General features: G+C 34.6%; 1 protein-coding gene across 2 annotated transcripts in view; it reads right to left on the reverse strand.

Moving 5' to 3' along the window:
* The window catches only part of TMEFF2 (transmembrane protein with EGF like and two follistatin like domains 2), a 231,002-nt gene that overhangs the window by 45,458 nt on the left and 166,915 nt on the right, over window positions 1-18,629 (reverse strand). For both annotated transcript variants that reach the window (XM_037523736.2, XM_037523735.2), the window contains exons 6-7: window positions 5,034-5,182; window positions 3,968-4,027 (exon numbers count right to left, since the gene is read on the reverse strand). In XM_037523736.2, the coding sequence (XP_037379633.1) occupies window positions 3,968-4,027; window positions 5,034-5,182 (209 nt within the window). The remainder of the gene's footprint in view (window positions 1-3,967; window positions 4,028-5,033; window positions 5,183-18,629) is intronic.

Consider the following 18,629-nt stretch of genomic DNA (forward strand, 5'->3'; position numbering starts at 1 on the left):
CCACTGCTTTTCAATATACTACTGGAAGTCCTAGCCAGAGCAATAAGACAAGAGAAAGACATCCAAGGAATCCAAATAGGAAAAGAAGAAGTCAAACTATCACTCTTTGCAGATGATATGATAATATACATAGAGAACCCCAAAAACTCCACAGAAAAACTAATTCAACTCATCAATCAGTTCAGTAAAGTGGCAGGATACAAAATCAACACGCAAAAGTCAGTAGCCTTCCTATATACAAACAATAAATCTGAAGAAGAAAAAATAAAAAAAACCATCCCTTTTATTATTGAAACAAAAAAAATCAAATATTTGGGAATAAATCTAACAAAAGAGGTAAAGGACCTATACAAAGAAAACTATAAAACACTGTTAAAAGAAATAGAAGAAGACACAAAGAAATGGAAAAACATCCCCTGCTCATGTATTGGGAGAATAAACATTATTAAAATGGCCATCCTACCAAAAGCAATATACAGATTCAATGCTATTCCAATCAAAATTTCAATGTCATTCTTCAAAGAAATAGAACAATTATTGATGAAATTCATATGGAATCACAAAAAACCCCGAATAGCCAAAGCTCTCCTGAAAAAAAAAGAAGGGAATGGAGTCATCACACTCCCAGACTTCAAACTATACTACAAAGCCATAATCATCAAAACTGCATGGTATTGGAACAAGAACAGACATATAGACCAATGGAATCGAATAGAAAATCCAGAAATAAACCCACAGATTTATGGTCAACTAATATTTGACAAAGGAGCAAAGACTATGCATTGGAGCAAAGAAAGTTTGTTCAATAAATGGTGCTGGGAAAACTGGGTCGCTACATGCAAAAGAATGAAGCTTGACCACTACCTCACACCATATACAAAAATCAACTCAAAATGGATTAAAGAACTAGACATAAGACCTGAAACCATAAAATACATAGAAGGAAATATAGGCGAAACACTACGTGATTTGCATATCAAAGACATCTTTACAGACACATCACCCAAAGCAGTGATAGTGAAGGCAAAGATCAACAGCTGGGACTACATCAAATTAAAGAGCTTCTGCACAGCAAAAGAGACAATAACAAAAACAAAGAGAAACCCCACCAACTGGGAGAAAATTTTTGCACACAACACTAATGATAAAGGACTGATCACAAAAATCTGCAAAGAGCTGATGAGACTCAACAACAACAAAGAAAATAATCCAGTCAAAAAATGGACAGAGGAGCTAAAAAGAAACTTCTCTGAAGAGGAAATGCGAATGGCCAACAGGCATATGAAAAAATGTTCAACATCACTTGCAATCAGGGAAATGCAAATCAAAACTACCATGAGATACCATCTTACACCAGTGAGAATGGCACATATTAAAAAAACTAGCAACAACAAATGTTGGCGAGGGTGTGGAGAAAAAGGAACTCTTCTGCACTGTTGGTGGGAGTGCAAACTGGTCCAACCACTATGGAGAGCTGTGTGGAGATTTCTGGACCTACTAAACATAGAGCTTCCACAGGATCCAGCAATTCCACTCCTAGGTATTTACCCAAAGAACACAGAAACATCAATTCCAAAGAACACCTGCACCCCTATGTTTATAGCAGCACTATTTACAATAGCTAGGCTTTGGAAACAGCCCAAATGCCCAAAAATAGATGACTGGATCAAGAAGATGTGGTACATATATACCATGGAATATTACTCAGCATTCAAAAAGATAAACACATGCAATTTGCAGCAACATGGATGGTGCTGGAAGGGATCATGCTCAGTGAAATAAGCCCAAAACGAAAAAGAAAAATACCGGATGGTCTCACTCATAGCAGGAATCTAGAATACTTAAATAAGGGACCAGGAAAATGAATAACTATAAGAAAGTGAAAATCAAAATCAACAAAAACTATGAACCAGAGACACTTTTGGGGGGTGGGGGGGGCGGGAGAGGAGGGATTGGTGTCAGAATGGGGGGATTGCAAATGTATGAGGAATATAAAAATAAAATTTAGTAATTAAAAAAAAAAAAGAAGGTTTGGACAACAATGAATGCCTTAATAAAAAATTTTCCTTTGCATATATTTAAAAACACATTCTCTTTCCTTCTATGTTCACTGAACAGATAAGATTATGTAACTATCAATGGAAAGCACAGACACTAAAGAGTAGAGATCCTCTGTTTGAAAACAAACTCAACATGAATTTTTTTTGGAATAAAATTCAATACTCAAAACTCTGAAGAATGGACAAGCTATTAATATGCAATATGAATGATAGAGAGTGGCAGATTCCATTATTATACTTATTGGTACAATTTTATAAATGATATATATTTGCATATTGATGCTAATTAACTTGAAGAAGTTTTTTGTTTCAGACATAAAATTCTTAGGAAAGGTTTGCTTTTTTTATGAGTCCAATCATGGACGGTTTAATCCAAAAGGTATTCATAGTTTTACATTTTTGAAGATTTTTTTCCCCAAATGAGTTACTTGTATTGAAATGAGATTCTTATGAAATCTTCAAGTATTTTAGGATACAGTAAAATTAAATAATGGTACAGACTGGCTTATAACACCATCAAGATATAGTTATTATTTATAATAAAAATATGGAATTTAAGTTTGACTTTATTTAAAATTTATAAAATATATATGTTAATCTCAGACATTGTTTTTTCATTATATCTTTTATTCATTTTATTATTTTTCTATAAATCAATATATCCCAAGGTGCAATTTTGGAAACACTAGTACTGTAAAATGTGCCACAAAATAAAATATTATTTATCAAATAAATTTGATAAAAGCTATGCATTCTGGGGAATTAGTCATAATTACTTTAGGTATGATAATCGTTAAAAAATTATTAACAAAAAATTAACAATTTTTTTAAAGGGTTGATCCTTTAGATGGGCATGCTAAAGTATTTATGAAAGAAATAATGCAATTTCTAAGCTATATTTATACAATTTTGAAAATGGGGGAGAAGGATAGAGGTGAGGAAGGGGCTAGGTTAACCATATATGCAAAATATTTATCTCGTTCAATTTCATTGAGATGTATATTGTATATAAATATAACATCAGAAGTATTATTAAAGGAAATACAATTTCAGAAATAATAAATCATAGTATATGTTTTGAAAGATAAAAAGCAACTATTTATGAGGGAATGTTAATCAAAAATCTAGTTATAAATGCTTAACAACTAAATAAAAAGTTCTGTCTAAAAAGAAACAATTCATATCATTATCAACATCAATAAATAATTTAATTGTTATAATTTTTCTACATTTCTATAAAATTTGAGAATCTCTTAAAATCCCATTTACATTCCCATAAATTATTTCTGACTCTAGGAAATTTCAAGTAGGTAGAAATATTCCTCAAATAATATTCTATAATTGCTAAAGAAGATTTACATTCTTGCAATATAATTTTATATGTCAGAAGCCACATTCTGGTTTCTAAATAAATGAAAAAAATTTATTATTTTAAAAATTAATTATACATATAACTTTTAAATTCTGCATCTATAGATTGTCTCTGTTACTATTTATAACTGTCCTTTCTTTCCAGATTTGTTAGGGATGAGCAAACTTTTTTATTGTTGACTTTTGTGAAAATTCAAACAAGAACATTTGCATTTATTACAATACACTGCCAAAAATTGCATTAATTTTCATTGATGCCCATTAATTTGATAAATGTTTTGTCATTTGTACCATTTACACTGTCAAAACAAGTTAATTATATCTTACTGACATTTTTGACAATTGCTCTAAGTCTGGTAGGAAAACTTCAACAAAAATTCACTGTTGACTATTGAAAGTTTGAACTAAGCAAGAGATGACTACTGTGTATCGGAAATCTTGCAAGGTCTAGGGAACAATGGTAAATGACTTTTCCCCAGAATACTTTCATAAAAGTACTCATATTTTATAGTAGAAAATATTATAATAATATGTACCTGCATAATCTGTTCTTGCATAATGCCCATCTTCAGATTTAGTAGTTGTAGTTGTGTTATCTGTGTTAAAAAATAATAATAAAGATTGATAAGCTGTTTCCTAAATATGTAATGTCAAACCTCTATTATCCTTCTAACAGTATCTTGCAACTAAGGAATTTTTAAAATTGATTATTTTTTTATTGTGGTAAGTCAGTTTAAAAACACTGTACATGAATCAGAGGTATGGAGTCACACTCTTCACATTGTGTATTACCACACCACATTCACCACCAAAGCACCCATAATCTTCCATCATGGTCCATTGGGCCTGCTCTCCCCTTTGAACCCACCCTCCCCACCCTGTACTCTTGCCCTCTGGTAGACTTAATTCTATAGTCAGATTTCTATTGTAGTTTTGTCTGTTACTTTGTTTTAGTTCTCTATAGTCTATATATGATTGAAGTCATTCAGCAGTTAATGAATTTTCGCAACTATAAATGACAACCTTTGTGTATTTTTATATAATGACAGATTTACATTATTAGTTTCTGAATAATAGAGTGATACCTGTTTGCTAAAGTTTGAGATAAGAAGAAGGTTCACAATTATGATTGAGGTAAGTTGAGTCAAAAAATAACAAGTCACAAACCAAGAAAATGTCTCTGAACAAGAAGCAAAATAGAAAATTTTAGTACACCTGCTTTTGAAAATGCACTCAAAATACTTCTTTTGGAGCAACACATAATAATGGTATGATTTGCTTTTAAATTCAAGGTTGTCTAATAAACCCTTAAATTCTTTACTAATAATGATTTTGATTTTGCTTCTTTTTCTTCTGCAAGGAGAATTTCCACAATCTTTTGAATATTGGCTTCTCTAGTTACCGCATTGTGAGGATACAGTCCCATTATATAGAAAAAGACATGGACTGTTTGAATGCTACAGTAGAATCTACTATCTTTGATAAATCAGAACTATCTTTCAGAAATGAAATAAATAGCTGCCTAATAAGGAGTTAACTTCACTTTTCATTTCTATACAGACTAAATATATTCTTTGAAATGAATTTTGGTATGAGCATTACCTTCACATCGACCCAACGACATGACTTCAATTTTCTCTTGTTTCTGACATGATGCTTCTTTGATTTGACATGCATTATCATAAGATTTCCCATCAGAAGCACAGAGGGGATTGAAGTTGGTTTGAGAACAGTCAATGTTGCACACACACCTGAAAGAGGAGAGAAATAAAAATATGTAACATCAATAGCGTTGTTACCACATTATAAATAAAATACAATGTGGAAGAATTGCTAGGTTGGCAAAATGCAAGTTGGAAAAATTGAATTGCATCCTTCTAGGGAGGTTCCTTCACTTTTCTACCTGAGATGAAAAGAAACACAGAACTAATCAAAACTAATTCAAAAGACTGAACAGTGGATAAAAATAAAAAAGGGAAAACTCAGAGAACAACCATCAGTTAATCTCTGCTACTAGGACTTTGAATACATGTGAGTACATTTCCATGCTGATGCCTGCAGAATTTGAATAAGCTGAGGTAACCATGAAACTCTGCTTTACAATTTCCTGAAATAAATTTCTTCTATGTTACTTCTTTTCTCAGGATATTTGAATGGTGGAAGCTTGAGGAAAATGATTCAGAGGACATTTAAAAGAAAGTAAACAAGTAGATGATCTGGAATCAAATTTCTTCAGCATCCATGAGGATGCATGTAAAATGTGCTAAATAGTAATCTTCAGTGGTCCTTAACATTTAGGGGGTCATGAAATCCTTGAGAATCAAGTGAAAGGTATGATGTCTCCTCAAAAATCACAGATCCATACAAAGATTGTTTCCATAAAATTTCAGGTTTTTTTGCGAATTCCTTGAAGTCTATCCGGGGGACTTCTTTCCCAGATTTATACTATTCTTTTCCTACTTTTAGTTTTAAATACTAAATATAAGCTGATTGCTAGTTATGATTTTAATATTTTTCTATGATATAAATAAAAATTTTGTGAATTAATGAAATTAGGTCGCCTAACCTAGAACATTTTAAAGCAAACTTCATGTGATTTTTTTCCCCCCCTATGCTTTATAATTCTCGGCATTTTACAATCTATTTCATTACTCAGAATACTGTGTTTTTTTTTGTGTGCAAAATATGTTATTACCTTAGAATATAAGCTCATATTTAAAATTTTTATTAGCATTTACATTATTTTTCTAAATAGATTATATGCTTCTTCAAGTGGTGAGCCTGCCTCTTATGTGGATTACTTGGGGTTTGGTATATAATACAATGATAACAAAAACAACCACCTTATGACATGCTGGGTTTTTAACATGCATTGCTCATGTGATCTTCACAACAGCTATTTTACAGACTAATGATATTAGATAAGGTCAGAGAGCTAGTAAATTGTGGAACAAAGACCACCTATTGATGTGCTAACATAAAATGAAACCGTTGTCTCTCACCACAGTCTGAGTATTAGAATCTCCAGGAGAACTTTTAAATTATTGATTTATAAGCAGGTTTCTGGGCCTCAGTAAATCTGGGGGCAGAAGCTAGGCTTCTGTATTCCTAAGCAGTCAGCCTGGCAGCAGACCCACTTCCTGGGAATCACTGCTTGATCAGTTTGTTGATTGAGTGAGAGAAGTTTTGTCTTTACACCAGTGCTTCTCAGAGTGTAGTCCTTAGACCATCTGTATCAGAATTGCTTGGATCTCTATTAGAAATGCTGGGTAAAAATGTGCTAATTTTTTTAGTAAGAGATTTGCTTTGGGAAAACGTGATTATTTTTATGTTCACCTATTTAGGTACAAATAGCAAAGGTAGATGGTATCCATCTCTAAATGCTTAAATCATGAATATTGGTGTTTTCTCCTTGGCTATGATGCTGTCATGTTACTGGAATGATGATGTGGTTATCTTGGCTGATTCTTGGCATCTGGAAAATCTGAGATTGGGACCTGCCTATTTGTTTCAATGAACTTTTGTTTCTTCACAGTGAATATGGAGACCAGACTTTATAAATGAGGCTTGCTCTCCTTAACCATTTGTATCAAAGAGGGGAGGGGTTTGGCATTTTATATTTTTTAAAAGGTGGTTCTATTTACCTTCCAACCAGTTTAGACTTTGACTGTTGTTGTCTTAGACTCTAGGAGTTGCTCCTTTGAAATATGCCAAAATAATTATCTGTCAGAATGGCAAGTCAACTCATCTGTTTATCTAGCAAATTATGTGAGACAGCAAGGTTCTCCAAGTATCTCCAAATTAAATCCAGTTATTAAATTAAATCAGTTATTTTCACCATATATAATCTTCACAAAAGGAAATGACTGACAGCTCAGAAGCCCACTTCATTACATAACAAAATAGTGGAATCAGAATAGGATGGGAAGAGAAAATTCGGTTGAGTTGAATTGATTAGATTCAATGTCTCAGTGAAAAATTTACTTAAGCCATATAGCACCAAATTAAACAATTGTTCAGTATATTTTATAATCTCCTCCTTTTCCTATTTAATATTTTTTTTTCTAGTTTGACTGATCTGATCTTAGTCCCACAGATTTTTCTGTTGCTAAAATATTCTTTTCTTTCCATTTTAAGCATTGTTTGCTCAGGGTCTCCTTTCAAGGTTGGTTTCCCTCTTGGAAATTCCTGACTCTTGCTGCCTCAGGTGAAATGTTTCAAGGAATGGCTAAGAAAAAAGTACAGACATTTGGCATTTCTATTCTCATCTCAAATGGAAGACCTAGATTCCTTGAGGTGAAAGTAAGATATAGTTTGCTACAAACTTCACAAGTGCAGAGATATTTATCCTTTTCTCAACTGTATAACACCATTACCCTTTCCTCTTTCCTTCCTCTTATGGCCTTGCATATATCAAATAAAGGCATGAGTATAATAAAAATATCATGCTTGTAAAGTTCAGCAATTATTGAAAGCTGTAAGTCTATTGAGAACAATTTTCTCTTTTTGAATAATTGCAGAAGCTCAAAAATGTGCTGAAATGGCTTGAAAACTCTATGTAGCCTTGAGAAAGGAAAACATTGTGACTGGCTTACCAAAGATCTACCATTTCTGTGTTTATGTAAGACCAATGAACTTTGATTATATGATCATTATTTGCTATAATTTTGTATCTAAAGTTTAATAACCTTAATTAGTTAGAAAAATCATACTGGATTCCAGGAATGTTGTCTGAAATTCTAAGCTAATTTTGACCCCTACTGGTTGAGGATAAATTATCTTTGTGTTTCCTATCCCAATGTCTTACATATACTAAGCTTTCAATAACTATATATTTAATAGTTAAACAAATGAATAAATGACGAGGGCAACATGATTTTATGTTTTTTTTTTTTTTTTAAGATTTATTTATTTATAAAAGCACTGGGTACAGTCAGAAGTGCGGGAGTTTGAGAGAATTCACCAGAGCCAGAGCAGGGAGCAGAACAGGCAGACGGATGAAATACACTGCTGAGGGGAGCAGCGGGTGGCAGGAGAGGTCTGCGCGCCATGTGGGAACCTCACCCAGCAGCCAGGGATCGAACTGGCGCTGCAGAGGCTGCGGGCAGCTTTGTAAGCCAGCGCTCAACCGATGTGCCACCGGGGAGGCCCAACATGATTTTATGTTCTTAAAGAAAAAGCAGCATTCATATAAATTATCATCACTATACTGCCATCAAAACAGACAAAGGAGAACTAAAAAACTTTCTTGGAAAATATTAACTATTCTTACTGAGATAAAATGAATATGCAACTGAACTTGAGGATAATAATGATAGTAACAATAAAACTAGTTTATATGACATATGCTTTATATCCTACTACTTTTCTTTCATCTTCTCGCTCTATAAAGTAGTTACTGTTACCATTTCCATGTTGCAGATAAGAAAATTGGGTCTTGGAAAATGTTCATCGTTTATACAGGGAAGAACCTAATTTCAAATATAGACAGTCTGATGCCACAGCTTGCAGTTTTCTACATAATGTGCAGTACAAAAAAAAGGAAGAAAGACCCAAATTCCTACTATTAACTAATTAAGGCATACTTTGGATGAATAGGACTTGGAGGAAAAAATGAGGTTAAGTCTATTCTTGGAATATTTATCATTTTATTATGTTAAATCAAAATGGCTCTTAGTCTATGTCTTCCCGAACAAGTGATGCAGGATTTTTAGCACCATAGGGGTATATCAGTTAATGTTAGCTTTAAGATATTCTGAACTAATAGTTGGTCTTAGAATGAGTAACTAATTGGATATGTATTAAATAATTCTGACTATTCAAGGCAGAGATTGTTCTGAATATTTTATACTTAAGCAAACTCTAAGTAAAGTTGGTTCCACATGAAAACACACGTATACACAGCATGCACCCTGACACTGAAATTATAAAATTGGAAAAATTTAACAATAAATCTTTCCAAGCATCTGTTTCAAATTAAAGAGTCTGGAATTTTGGGAAGTTTATATTCATGGGGCTGAGTAATTTTGTATGTTTATATGAGTGAATGAATTTGTGTGCATGTATGTAGAGCATGAAATCTGGTAGCATTGACTGCATTGCTAATGAGACTATTTACTAGTTTATATTTTTACTTTTCTGCAACCTTCTCAAAGGCAAGATACCTTTTTTGACCTTTGAATTCCTGGTACCTAGCATAGTTCATCTTAGCAGCTCTTCAATAAATGACTGAATGAATTACAGAGAGAATGCTGCAAAGGAGTGGAAAGGAGTTAAAGAAAAGTCAGTGAGCCGGGCATGAATACGGAGGTAAGAACTGCTGATCGGGGCATACAAACTCTCACTAACTTCCTGCCACCGGGCACATGAAGTCTCTACAGAAAGAGAAGGCTGTGAAGAACTAATGTTCACCTTTCTCCTCTTATTTGAATCTACTCAGAAAAAGGAAACAGAGCAGGAACCCTTACTCGCTTTAATGGCATCAAGTTCAATTGTGCAAAGATATTTTCAATAGCCTGGTTTCTCCTTAGACTTTGTGGTACCTGAGTGCAGTTTTTAGGAACCCATATCATTTGAACTTGGTAGCAACTTGTCATTTTATTGCTATTTCAAACCATAGAAAAATATAAGGTTCTGATGAAAAGGTGACAGAATTATCATATAGTGTAATGGTGAAATTGCAGGTCACTCTGTACTTTAGCAGCTTATGTAAATTAATCCAGGGTTTTTCTTTCCACAAAAATGAAAGGCGGACATTTTTAAAAACAGAAACTATCCTTTCTTCACTGCTTTTGGCAAATAATTACATTATTATTCATTCTGAAAGGAGTAACTAGTTAATTATAGCATGTCACAAGTATTTTACATGAGCCAAGGATTTGTAAGGCTGAGGACTGCATGGATGCCTTTAATTTTTTTTTTTGTATTTTCTTTTCTTTTCTTCTTTTTTTCAACCTATCTCAGTCTTCTGACATTTTGACATTACGATTACATAGATCTCTTTTCTTCTAGGCTACAAAGAAAAAGAGCCAGCCCTACTTGAAAATAATAATTTCAGGGGTTGCTATATAGAAATACTACCCTCTGAAAATCCTTCAAGAAAATTAGTATTGACTGAAAACCTTAGCTCTCTGAATTTTAAGAAAGAAATGAAACATTCAAAAATTTTAAAAGACCACTTGATGGAATGAAGAATGTAAATTACGGGCTGTAAGAGGTGGTGTCCAAGACAATGCTCTTACATTGACAATTACCTCATGAATATTTTGGGGGATGTGACATTAATTTAGTACCCTGCCTTTTTGAAATGGCTCTTACCAGAATGTTCAGCAATGAGTTAAATAAGCCTTTGTCCTGTATTTAGGAATGCCTCTAGTCCACCCGTGTCAGGATGCAATGCTGCCAGGTAGCAAATTACTTATTCATGTGTCTGGTTTGTGACTGCTCCTTAATTTCACTAGATCATGTTCTATCTATTAACCACACCTGTCACTCCTTCCTCTCTCAGGGTCCTTGCCTCAGTGTCCATTCCAAATTTTGAGTATATAATATTTCTGATCAGTTTTAAAGCACCCAGAAGCACTGCAACGAAGTTGGCTTTCTGGGAGTTTTTGGACCTTGACTGGCTTGTTTCCCTTGAGTCTGTCTATCTCTGGGGTTACCATGCAGAAACCTTCTGCCTGATCAGTAAATGAGGTCAGAGCCACTGTCTGTGCTTTCTGTCAGAACGTAATGGATGAGCTGCATTATATTAATAACAGTAAAACACAGTGTGTACCTTTCATTCAAGACTCTTGTTATAATACTCTATTTGTTCATTAACTCTCACATCACTCCTTTTGATGAAACTTTATTATAAGTATTTTATCTTTAAAGAAAATACAATTCCAGGAATGACGATGAGTCTTTGGAGGAGGGGGTAAAATGACCCTGCAGACAAAGTGTGGCTAAGCATCCAATGAAAGAAAAAACTTTTAAGTCCATCTATTGCTACTGAATTAACACATATGAGCTTAGTATTATTACTATTATTATTTACTTTATGAAGGACAATCCTTTCAGTTTTGATATCTAGGAGGAAGAACTACCTTCCCCAGACACATTATCCAGTACTACACTGAGGTTTTCCAAGGAGATGAAGTTTATACTGTACATAGGAAAACTTAATAGCAATCAATATATCTCTTTTATAAAGAGGCAAAGCATAGAAGTCGGCCTATTAGATGGAAAAGTCTTGGTAATATTGGGACTCACTGATTGGAAAAAGCCAAGAACAAATAGCCAATCAATGGGTGTCTGAACAAAGGAAATTGAGAAATCCCTTCTTCGGATGGTATACGACTTTTGCAAAGAATCCCATTTTGAGCAGGAGAAACAATTGTTGGGGAAGAGACTGATGGTCATACATTGAAATAATATCTAATATAATAAAGGTAGATGAGGATATGTGACTAGATCTGTGTCTAATTGAAGCTTGATGATTTACTAGCTGAATAGCATTGAACTAGTTACTAAATTCCCCTGAGCCTGAGAAATGGAGATGCAAACTCAGGACTGCAGGGATTAGATGGAATAGTGCTTAAAGAAGCTTTTGAGAAGTTACAATTACCCAGTAGATATTGGTCATCATTGACTTTTGAGTTAGTGGTTGTCAATTCTGGATATGCATCAAAACCTTTCAAAAATATTTCAAAAACCCATTTGATTGGGTCCCAACACAGAGATTCTTACCTAGCAGGTCTGGTGTGAAGGCTAGGTAAGAGTAATTGCAAAAATGCTGCAGGTGATATTCCTGTGCAGCTGTGGTGCATTGTAATTATAATAGATACTCTTTCTCATTCTCTAAAACTGCTTAAGAGATCTTCCAAATTTAGTGTGTGTAAGATTCACCATAAGAAATTTTGATGCCATAGATCTGGAGTGGGACTCAGAAATCTTATGTTAAGCAAGTTTCTTACTTGTGTCTTTTTGAGGCAGATTGCATGCATAGCTTATTGAGAAATCTTAACTATGGCTCTAGTCACACCTCTCTCCCTCCCTTTCATTTCATTGTGAGAGATTTAATATTCATAATGTACATGATTCATTGACATGCATTAAAGGACAGATTATATGCTATAGGTGTGTGGGGTCAGGTGACAGGGACAAGTGAATAAATGCACTGATTCCAAAACATCAGCGATAGATCATTCAGCAGAACTGATTCACCAAGTAATGAAATAAAGTGGGAAAAAGGAGATGAGACAGTAGACAGGATTCCTTGTGACAGGCTGTTAATTAGCTCAAACTTCCACATGACTCCCAAGTTTAATACTCATGAAATAGGGAGGAAAAAAAGTGATAACTGAAATATCTCAAAAGATGGGTAGGATTTAAAAGAATTGTGGTAGAGTGAATCCCATGGGGCAATGTGCAGAGGCAGACAGCACACCGGGTGCTGGGGACCAAGAATAGATCAGTTTGATTGGAATGGACTCTACCTGTCAAAAGTGGTGGAATACACCACTCTAGACAGATTATAAAGGGACTCAATTCCATCCCAAGAAGTGACCTTTATCTTCTAAGCAATAGGGAGTCCCGAAAGCTTTTTGAGCACAGGGTGATGAGAAGGTCAACATGATGAAAGGGGTGCTTTAGAAAGATTACACTTGCAGTGGAGTGCAGGCAGAGGGACTAGTCGCCAGGTCATCTCTGTAAACTAGAGGGACTAGCAAGGAAAGCCCTGGAGAGAGGCATTCACTCTAAGGAAGAAAAGGAAGAATCAATAAGGCTTAGTGGCTAGATACTTAAGGCATATTACAGACAAGTACTAAGCAAGAATGTCACCACCATGCCCTTCCTGCTCTACCCTTTCCTGCTTTGTTCCTGATCTGCCTTGTGTTCCAAATCGGAAACTTATTAGAAGAACAGGCAGGCTAAGGGAGGTAGCTATGTGTGTAGGACTCAGGACAGAGAGTTTTCTTTCTTTGCTATTGGGACAGGGAAAACAGTGGTCTACATGATGGTTATATGTAAGCACCCTTAATTGTAGTTGAAGGAGAATGACTTCTTGTGTTAGTGTCTATTCTAGGGCTGATTTAAAGCTACTGCTGCAAAACCACAGTGGCAGCAGATAGTTATTCAAGCCCACTGCCTTAGAGTGCAAACAAGTCTCCCTCTAAAACAGCAAGTGCTCCCACACCTGTCTCCAGTATATATAATAGGGTTGATGGAGGCTACAACTTATGGACAATTTCTTATATCACAGGTGCATTTTCCCAGGATGCATCTACTTTTTCCTTTTTGAAGCAGTTACATTTACATCTTAAAATAATCAAAGTAAACATTCTTCTTACTCATATACAGTTTAAAAAATATCTTGAAGCAAAAATCCCTCATTACCATCATGTTATACTCTTGCTCATTAAACTGGAAAACATAACCAAGGATGACTCTGATTACTAAGAAGCACTCTCGCTCTGAGAGATGGCTCTAAGCACACAACAAAGTCAGAAAGCACGAAAAACCCACAATAAAATGTTGGAAGGAAAAACAATGCAATGAAATTATGAAAAGAAAATCTCATTTGAATAACGCGAGAGACTAAATGCCCACTCACTCCTTTCGTCGTGATTCTGTGAGCGCTCCAGCTGTCCTTCTGGCCCACTTGCCACATTCTCACACCCACTTGAGTTGGGGAAGTGGCTGAATGTTTATATTTTACAAACCAGCCCTCTTGTATGTTTTCATTTGACAAAGAACTCTCAGGAGTAAATATATGTGAAAATCATTACAGTCAAGATTTTTGACAAAACTACAACTTAACACCACACCCTTGGATTTCACACAGAAGTGATAAAAAACAGTAGGTGAATAATAGTTTTGTGTTGTGGTAAGATTGCTGGTTTGAAAGTGTCATCCATTGCACTGTTCTGGTGGTTTTCATTTCCTTCATATTTATTTGTTTTCTTAAAAGGACACTTGGGATAATTCTTTTCAGAGAAAAAAAAGGTAGTCTCACTTGATGACCTACAAAATCTCCCAAAATGTCAGTTTAGGACCTACTGTGGTCTCCTCTCTTAGTTGGCTCTTGGATGCTCAAAGGTAAGTCGTGTGTGTGTGTAAAATGAATGATGGATGGGGTACATAGAAACAAAATATCCAACTACTGCTATTGATTCTATTGAATCTTGCTACATAAATTTAAGAAAATGAGGTTGACATCAGTATATTTATAACATTTCTTCATACAATTAATTCTCACTGTTTTTCAAAACACCTTTTTTCCAGACCAATATCCACAAAATTTTATGCTGTTATTATTCAGTATAAAAACAAGACATTGATTAAACTATGCTGGCATGAACAAATTCCACCGATAATTAAAACTTGTATCAAATGATTCCCCTTTATGACTACATCATCCTTTCTTTTTTACTTATTAATTTTAGAGTTAATTTAATTGGAATTCATTTTTAAACTGATATTTAATAAATATGATAATAAACTATGATAGGGATGTTATACCCCAGCTTTTCCTAAAGAAAGGGGAGATAGGAAATATGATTAAAGACAGAAGATGCCATTAACTTTTTCTGTAATATCATGTTTCTTAATATCAAAAGAAAATATTGTAAAATGTAATCATTAAAACAAAGTGGTAGATGCAGGTTATTCAAACTGGTAAAATTATCAGCTTGACAAATATTTTTTGTGTTGATTTAGATATAGATAATTTATTTATTTATTTATTTTTATTTATTTTTATTTATTTATTTGTAAAAGCACTGGGCACAGTCAGAAGTGCGGGAGGATGAGAGAATTCATCAGAGTCAGAGCAGAGAGCAGAGCAGGCAGAAGGACCGAAGTACACTGCTGAGGGGAGCAGCGGGAGGCAGGAGAGGTCTAGGGGCCATGTGGGACCCTCGCCAGCGGCCAGGGATCAAACCGGCGCTGCAGAGGCTGGGGCAGCTTCGCAGTCCAGCGCTCAACCACTGAGCCACCAGGCGAGGCCCTATAGATAATTAATTTCTAAATCCTTTAAACCAAATTGAAAAAAAAAATTTGCCAGGAAAAATTCCAGTGGAATAAAATGTTTCTGTGTGTAACTAAGATTGGGAAATGCCTTAACAAAAACAACTTTCAAGCAGAGTTTATTATATGAAAGGAATCACTGCTAACTCTCCTCATCTTACTTGCGTGCCCACTTAAATGTTAAACTTGCAAGCACATGGTGGCATTTCAGTTTACAGGCTTCAGCCAGCGTTCTCTATTGACTTCCTGCAAAATTGCCCATGAGTTTTGATTGCTCAGAAACAGGGCTTGTATGGCAGTGTTGTCGGCCAGAAATAGTTGCGAGCTATTCTGAAACCCTTGGGATGAAAGACTTTAAGTCTAAATGTTTGAACATTTTGCCTTGAAATAAGAAGGCTCCAGAGTTTCTCAAAAACATTAAGCTTTAAAAGGCAAGAAGGCAAAGGATGTGTACTGTCTCCCTGCCGAGAACTTTGGCTAAGCCACTCTTGTTAAAGATTGGGAGGGCTGCCACTATTACTGTTAGCCTTTTAGAGCTTCTTTTTCTTTTTCCTCCTAGGCACATGCATTTTCATTTATCACAAATCTCACTTAATTCTGTCTAATCCCATAAGTGTAGTAAGCACCTACTAGCTACTAGCTTCTGGGCTAGACATCAGAGACACCCTAATGACATGTGATCCCACTGGCGGTAGTGATCACAACAGAATGAGAAAATCAAATGTCCATAAAACAGTATCATCAGAGCTGACTTTGTTGGTATGAACAAAGTCTTCTGAGAGCAGTGAGGAGGAATAATGACTTTACCTAGAGGGTCTAGGAAGGTTTCACAGAGGATGAGATGTTTGAACTAGAACTTTAAGGAGGAGTTGGACTTTCAACAGGTGGTTTCCATGGTGACTTACAGCAAGAGGATTTGTAAGTTCTTACTGTAGTGAAGATACCTCCCTAATGATAACACTTCTCATTCTCTTTGCTCCATTGAGCTTGTCCTGTGTTCCGTGAAATAAGACATGATAAATCAAAAGACTTTTCTCCTTCCCTAAAACTCTTGTCCAATGTTTTGTTATAAATGATAGCATATATCTTCTGACCCAGATCCAGAAAGGTTTCGGAAAGTTAGGCCAGGTCATTGAAAGAACTTGGCATCATAAGTCAGGACTCTGGGTACTGGTTTGGTTGCTCTCTAGTTTCTGGATCTTCTAGCTGCAGGACACTAGAGAATAAACTGGCCCATAAGATGATGCTGATGGTGGTCAACTCCAAAACCCTAACACTGTTATTCATATTACCAATTATTTCTGTTTATCCAGCATATCCCCATCTTCCTGCCATTTTCACAGTCTTTGTTGGTTCTTTTTTTACTGAAGTCTCTACTAAATAAATGGCATTCTCTCCCATCCTCCCTGACACTATAGCACAGTGCTTTGCAGAAAGTAGAGATCTTACATAGGATGGCTGAATGAATGGATGGATGAATAATTGAGGATTCCTGTTTGGTTTTCCTATAGTGCCTTAATGTTCTTCAAATCAGTGAATTATTTGGTGTTTTCTAACTTTCCAGAGCTCTAAACCATACTTTTGGTCATCTAAGAATGCTTTCTTCCTAGGGTTGATGCTTCCTCTACTAGGGTTCTTGCTCTTTACTCATCTCTAGTCTTGCTACACTCACCAACCTGTCCTGTGTCACACGTTTCCACTTTAGTGGGAAGAACATCAATCATGGATCTTGTAACTAGATACCTCAGCCCATTATCTGTGAATAGTAAATGCTTGCCAAATGAATGATATAGTTCTGCGTTAAAATTTTGCAAGAATACTTGATTCATCTGTAAAATGTGTAAAATCATTTCTAAATCACAATAACACCCACCTTGAGAAGTTGTCTAAGGATTAAATGGAGAACAAATGGAAACAACTTCATGTGATATTTGGTACCTAACAGGTTCTGGTGCTTCCCTTGCTCTTAAAGAGTTCATTTCTTCACCTTGCATGAAATTGATCTAGCCCATTTGTAGATGGCCATCAAACTACATTACCTTTCCACCTATATCTACTTGATTAACTGCAAATAAGCTTCGATTCAATGTGGAGTAAAGAAATATTTGCCATGCATATTTATCGAAAATCTATAATGGTCTTTCTGCCACATTTGGAAGTATAAAAAGACTAATGGTCTTTCTTTTTTTGTTGTTAAAAAGAAACTTAATCAATAGCATCTTCAGTATATTCTGTTTTTAAAGATGAGATATTTGGCATTGTCCCCTTGACTTCAGTTTTTGATTCTTTATAACTTTCAAAATACATAAACCATTAGCTTATTTATCTGGTTTTCCAGAAATATTATACATTCTTAAGTTTTAGAATATCATTGACCTGAGTAATGTTAAAATAAATTAATTTCACTGCTACATTTATTTTTAGTCCTTGTTATCTCTGTCATTCCCTCCTTCCTCTTTCTCTCTTCACTGCTTTGTCTCTTCTCAAATATTTGTTAAATATGCAGTCCAAGTACTTATGAAAAAGTTTTTGTCATTTATGGAGCTTACAATCTAGCAGAGAAGCTTACTATTTAGAACACTGGAAAAGTTCAAAATTCCTAATAACATAAAATAAATTATAAATTTTCAATAAACATGATATAAATGTACTATATTTACATGCAGAGACAATATAAGTGAGAGAAAGGTGAATATTTTTGTATTATCAAATAGTAGATTTATGGATTTTAGATAAAAATACAGAGCAACATGCATAAGGTCACACTGAATTCTTTCACTCTGTTTTTTTTCATGTCAGAGTTATTTGCTAATGGTGCTATTTTTTCTATTCTAATTAAAACGCCCACATTTCTATTCTTAAGCATAGCTATGGAAAATGGTCTTGTTTTCAACTTCATCTCAGGAAGTTTTTTAATATGCATAATCAAATGTGGACTTTTCTTTCAGTCATAGTAAGAGTCCATTATAGCAACAAAACATGATTTTCAAAAGGGTATTTTAAATTATTTCTGAGAAAAAAAAACATTTTAATGAAACAAATAAGCTACTGATTGTAAAAGACATTAGAATTATTTTATTACCTGAAATTTGGCAATATTTTCATAATTTAAGATTTTTGGCGACAATATATGGAGTGTATACTGGGGCTATGATTTACTCTATTTATTTATATATATTTTACATC

The sequence above is a fragment of the Talpa occidentalis genome, unplaced genomic scaffold, assembly GCF_014898055.3.
Source record: "Talpa occidentalis isolate TD23 unplaced genomic scaffold, MPIMG_talOcc4v2.1 talOcc4.3, whole genome shotgun sequence".
NCBI classification, from domain to species: Eukaryota; Metazoa; Chordata; class Mammalia; order Eulipotyphla; family Talpidae; genus Talpa; species Talpa occidentalis.